The sequence below is a fragment of the Rissa tridactyla genome, chromosome 1, assembly GCF_028500815.1.
Source record: "Rissa tridactyla isolate bRisTri1 chromosome 1, bRisTri1.patW.cur.20221130, whole genome shotgun sequence".
Taxonomy (NCBI): Eukaryota; Metazoa; Chordata; class Aves; order Charadriiformes; family Laridae; genus Rissa; species Rissa tridactyla.
In genome coordinates this window covers 217941809-217947808 of record NC_071466.1, presented here as the reverse complement: position 1 = coordinate 217947808, position 6000 = coordinate 217941809, and the positions used below count along the sequence as shown (strand labels likewise).

The following is a 6000-nucleotide window of genomic DNA, read 5'->3' as shown; positions in this document are numbered from 1 at the left end:
TTCAGCTTTAAAAATCCATCTTAGTTTGAATCTCCAACGCACAATTATCCAAATTCAAGTATACCAGCATCCCAGGTAGACATTTACTCTATTAGGTTTCATAGCATTAAAACGAACAAAACAAAAAAAAAAAATAGAAAAAAAAAATCTCAGCTTGTTGAGACACCAGGAGAAATCAAACGTTCCAATTCAGAAGCATCCTGGAAAAAAAAACCAACAAAAACCCAACAAAACAAAACAGAGCAGATTCACTTGCTTCCTCAAGTGGTGCTTTTAGGCTTTTTTTTTTTTTTATTCATCTCAATTTTTTTTTTTTTCTAGATCATATTCTTTGTTAACTTTTTAAGAAATTTTAATCCTGTTGTACACACACAAGCAGATGGCTACCAAGCTGGTGCAGGAGGGGGAGGAAAAAAAAGGGAAAATAAAATCAGTGCCGATGGATTCGTGGACTACAGCCAATGGGCCAATCTTCGTTGGATCGGAAGCTCTCAGCAAGGCTAATCCATCTGGCGAGAGGACCCTCTTAGGAGATGGCGAGTGTTTGCGAGGTGTTTAACCATACTTCAAGCGAGAGAAAAAAGGAAAAAAACAAAAAAACAAAAAACCAAAGCAAACTTGAAGCCATTAAAGGGCAGCAGTTTCAAAACTATGACAAAGTAGGAGTTTGACTTCGCATGTGCTCCAGCTAAATCAAAGCACTGTTCAGAGAGCATCGTTCGTAGTTTGGTTTTTGTTTTGTGTTTTTTTTTTGTTTTGTTTTGTTTTGCTTTTTTTTTTCCTCCCAAAAAGGGGAACAGCTCGTAATCCAGACCGAGAAAGTGAATAACATCCAGATGAAGGCGTTCAAAAGTCCCAAAAGCAAATAGACCAGTGGTTGTCAGTCCCTACAGTTCAGAAGGGCAGGCAGGAGTCCACATATAAAAACGGACTTAAAATCCAAGTCAAAATTTTTAAGCTTCAATGCTCTGAATAGCTCCATGCATTTGTACTGTTTGTTTTTATTATTTTATTTCTTTAAATGTGACTCCACGTAAAATACGATCAGCAAGGTTGACCTGAAGGAGCACCTTTTATTCCACTGTTCTGATCTACACGGTTAGTATATCATCCCCCAGATTTTAGACTTTGCGAAAACGCTGTTCCACGTTAAGCATCCAAGGTGGCGTCTTTGGAAACATCGATACGAAAGCAAACATCTTTGCTAACTCCCTACCTACCAGGGCAGCTGTTTTAGCTGACAGTTCAGTAGCACACAAGTTGACTTGGCCAAATGGAATTTGAATGCATGCATTCGGGCTGCATATTGCTACCAAAATGGAATGTGGGAATATGCTATGCACCTCGGGTTCGAGAAATGACCAAGAAAAAAAAAATCAAGATCTAAAGGGTGATATATATATATATCAATGCTATTATTCATAAAAACCTTGTTTAGTAATAAAAAAAATTGCTTTGTTTAAATATGAATATTATAGTCTGCTTCTCATGGTTAGGAAATTAGAGTCTCTCTGAAAAGCAGGTTGCCTCTTCTACTACAACTCCATATCCTGAGCCTCATCTTCAGAGAAGTCGGACATGGAGCTCTCGGATGAGCTGTCCCCGGTGCCTTCTTCCTGTTCTTTTAGTGCTTCTTCTGTTGCATATTTCTGAATGTATTCTGTGCGTGAGAGAAAAGAAAAGACGTATAAGCGGCGCATATTCAACAGTGAGAGGATGAGTGAACTCTGACTAACGGCTGGTCGGGTCACATCGTGTTTGCTAAGTCATAATTCTCAGACCAAAGGCTAACCATTGCCTAACAACGTAAAACAGCTGATGGAGACCTTAGAGACATGTGAGACCCTTGAAAACAAGTACGATCCCTAGGTTCCTACGTCAGCATCACACACACTCGTAGCTGGAAACAACCTAAGTCCTCCCCAGTACGGTGCATCTCACTTAATAGGGCAGGATTTGATTTAACACCAAAACAGGAGCTACCGTGGTGACCTAGAGAACAAGCCTAAAAGCCACCCAGATGTCACCATTATACAGCCTGACTTTAAGAAATAAAGGTTTGAGAGTTTAACCCGACAGCGCAGAACAACCATCACTGAAGCCAAGCTGAGAGTCAGACCAAGATTCCAGACTAAACTCTGTATAAGCAGAGCGTAAAGGATGGACAGAAAAAGCAGAGCAGAAGACTACGGCAGGAATAGCTGCTGGTTGTTTTTGTTTTTTTTTGTTTTTTTTTTTTTTTTTTAATAAAAAGATCCCTTTCCCAGCCTTCAAATAAACACAGGTTTGCCCCGGGCTCTGTTTTCAAAGCACAACTCCTGCAACCTGCTTCGCGTCAGACAGCAGCCGTAGGATTAGCTGAGAAGGACCCGCAGGGAGCCCTCCGCGGGGAGGAGGGCCACCACACTGCAGGCGACCGATGGAAACCATGTCTCACAGCGGGGTCCAAACCACACCGGCTCGAGGGCACCCAGCTCAACACCTTGAACTTCAGCCAGGAGCAAAGCAGGAAGCTGTACAGCAAGCAGGAAAACTGGTTGACTGGGATTCCTGCAGGCAGGTAAAGTAACTGCTGCCAACAGTGGCTCGTGCGGCTTCCACGGTCACCTCCGTGCAGAGGGACAGAACAAAAAGGCAACACAAGGAGTCTGGAATCCCTTTCCTTCCCTTGCGGCTGCAGGAGGCTCCCGCAGTGGCCCCTCTGAGATCCAAGAGCCTATTCCTTACACGCATGCAGGTCTGCAGAACGGAGCAGGGGTCAAAGTCTGGCACAAAACTGGGCTGAAGAAGGGGCGCTCAGCCTCAGCTTTGAGTCTTCCTCTTGTTTATCTCCTCTTTTCCACCTCACCCTGAAAAAGTAGCTTCATGGTATGAAGAAGTGACGTAACCTCAGTATCCCGACAGCACACCCTCCACACCGCAGGTCACAGACTTCAGGGAGGAGAGGGGTGTCGTACTCATGTTGCCGTTGGGGAATTTCAGTTGCAAACTCATCATCTTTCCACATACGAAGGTACTAAAATACAACAAAGCCTCCTCCAAACAGCAATAATTAAAAAACAGAAGAAAGAGGGAACACCACCCTCTCTTTGTGCTCCAAGATGAGCCTGAAGTGTGAATGTCACATCCCAGTCCAGCCGCTGTCCCAACTGTATGTTCCTTCATTCCTCCCAGAGAATGAGGAGCACAAGGAGCATCTCTCCTCGAGGAGCACGGATCACTGCTTTTTATTCTGTACCATGTCGGCAGGTGGATGCACCGACAAAGCCATGGGAGGATGCATCTAATGCCAGATAACCAAGTGCTACAACACCAATTTTTAAAGACTGTGCTTTGCAGAGCCTGGCTGTTCTTAAAGACGTCCCTCCTTCCCTCCTCCCTTCCATCCTTCAGCCTGCTGGAAGGGAAAATACTCAGCAAAAAGTCTTCATCATTGTGGTTTTTTCCCCCCACATTTCTGGATCTGACATAGGGACACTGGGCCCAAACATGTTACTCCAAGTTCAGGAGCAGGGTATGGGCAGAGCAACCCAAAGCCAACACTTTCTGGTGGAATTCCCAGGATGGAGCAACTGGTGGCCTTGGCAGACCTGCGCCGCCCTGGAAAAGCTGTGAGAGCTGGCTGGGACGGTGCTTCTGAGCCCGGTTTGCTTCAGCTTCTCCGTCTCATGACGCACGCAGCTTCAGTCTAACTGTTTAATATACATTATTAACCTGCTCACTCGGCCTACAGAAGCAGCTGTTCAAATCTGTTTTACAAGAACTTGTTAAGAGCTGATAAAGTATTGAAGGCAGCTATGTAAACACCGGGAAGCACGGAGCGCTCAAGGTCTCCGATTGCCCGCAGGCTGCTGGAGCCCACGTAGCATCAACGGAAAAGCAGCCTTGTGCTTCATCCTCAGGTCCTGGCCACTGAGAACACCCCCTTCTTGGAAGGTCCTCGTGTCACCATGGAGCCTAGGCCTTGCCTGATCATGTCTCCTGCCTGTACCAGAGAACAGGAGCTGCAGAGCTTGGTGCAGGGACCATCTCCCAAAAGAGGTGGACGCTGCAAAGTGAGAAGAATCGGTGCGACAGCCCTCACGATTTAAAGATGAGAGGGACCCAAAAAAGCAGCGTGTCTTCGGAGAATTTGCACAGAAAGGTGGGTTTGGCAGCGGATGACAAGGAGAGCTAAGGAGATGGGACGCCAACATGCCGTATCATTGCAGCGGCTCCTCCCTTCCCATGGCTTTCCAAGAATTAATCTCTCTGGAAAAGGAATGTTTACCCAGAGAAGTTGTTATTCCTTGCACAATCCAGCAAAGGGAACCCAAGTTCCTTTGCTCTAAGACTTTGGATGTCCTTTGAATGACAAAGGCAACCCCTTACTGGGTGCCTTAGAAATACATTCCCTCTACTGTAGCTGCCTCAGAAGTCCCCAAACACATCAGCCACAAGCCAGTGACCATGGCAGGACAGGAGGCCAGTAGCGCTTCTTCACTGACTACTTCAAGTGCTCTCTGGGCCACTGGAGATTCGGACATGGGAGCCACTGTTTCTTACTGTTGGAAAAGGCTTGCTTGAGCCCAAGCTAAAACACAACTTGAAGCACTTCAAACTTAAAATGCCACCTTCTACCCTGGAAAGCTACCAAGCCCCTGGGTTGGGTTTTTCTGCAGGTTTAATCTGGGAAAGATCAAACTTCCAGGGAGCTTCTGTGCCGAATGCTGTACTGAACTTGGATCTTCAGTCTATTACGGGAAGAAAATGGCAACATCTAAAAAATACTGACAGTCTTCCACTGAAGCCTGTTCACGTCAAGAAGAGAAAGACTTGATCCATCCATTCTGAAACCCTGGAGCAACGAGAACAAGATGTGGTTGCGCCCTGTGGCTGGTACGTGCCTGTGAGCCATACCGGTGTTTCAAAGGACTCTACTGGAACTTCAGAGCTGACACATGGGATGGGAGAACTGCTCCCAGGGATGTCTTCTGCTCGCGGCAAACACTCAACCTGCCCCCCAGTACCCTTCAGCTGCTGTTACTCACCACCGCCACCCTCTCAAAAGAAGTCTTCATATTAGATCTACCACAGAGAAAGAAAAGCAGCACACGGTGGAGTTAAGCACCAGTTCCCGACAGCTCAACACAAGCAGATGTCGAGCCATTTTTACGTATCTGAAGCCCACCCTCTGTTTTTTTGCCAGAGATCAGGCAAGCCATCGCACCAAGGACTGTCAAGGAGATCTTAAAGGAGCTCTTGGCTCTGTGTGCATGAACTACTTGATCTAACTGAAAGCTCTAATGCAAAGAATCGCACTTTCCAGCTGCGCATTGGTAACATTAATGGACGTTTACAGGTTCCACAATAGATCCTCACTCGTTTGGGTCTCATACCAAAAATTACAGGAACTACAAATCTTGGGCCACATCTCTAAGCCTACACCCATCTCTTCGCTACTGCTATGTCAAACAACTGTTCTGTGCGCTCATCGCTAAAAAATGAAGAAAAGCAGCAATAAATTATGTATCTGCACTACTGAGTTTCCCAGAGCAGAGAAGCTGCTACAATCCATCGCATCAATTTTAACATGTCCAAGGCTATTTTTAAAAACGCTACAGTATGAAGAATGACAGTGTTTAGCTCTATCTTATACTTGTCACGCAAGCCTGGGAAGAGACAGCAGAGGCAGGACCCTTGGGTATATGGAACATGAGACATGTTGCAAGCACTTAAAACTCCTTCCACATCATCTTCACTGCCTGTACCTGGCTGTCGGGATGGAAACGAGAGAGCAGACTATCCCATTTAGCCTCCCTGAGGGATGTCCTCAGATCTTCCTCGGAGCACCTGCTGTTGGCTAGCATCAATTTTTTTTATTCCCCCCCCCCCCCCCCCCCCCGCCAAGGGTGTATCTTTTTTTAATCCTATTTCATTAAAGCATAAAGGACACCCAAACTGCCCCTTGTGTCGGCCCTGGAGATTTTATCTGACAAACCATTTTGCCTGGAAGCTTGT

The 6000-nt window shown here is 46.0% G+C and overlaps 1 protein-coding gene across 2 annotated transcripts in view; it reads right to left on the bottom strand.

Annotated features, from left to right (window-relative positions):
- UBE2H (ubiquitin conjugating enzyme E2 H) overlaps positions 1-6000 on the bottom strand; it is a 53685-nt gene continuing 47685 nt past the window's right edge. For both annotated transcript variants that reach the window (XM_054188767.1, XM_054188766.1), the window contains one exon: positions 1-1660. In XM_054188767.1, coding sequence (XP_054044742.1) covers positions 1536-1660 — 125 coding nt within the window. In that variant the 3' untranslated portion in view covers positions 1-1535. The remainder of the gene's footprint in view (positions 1661-6000) is intronic.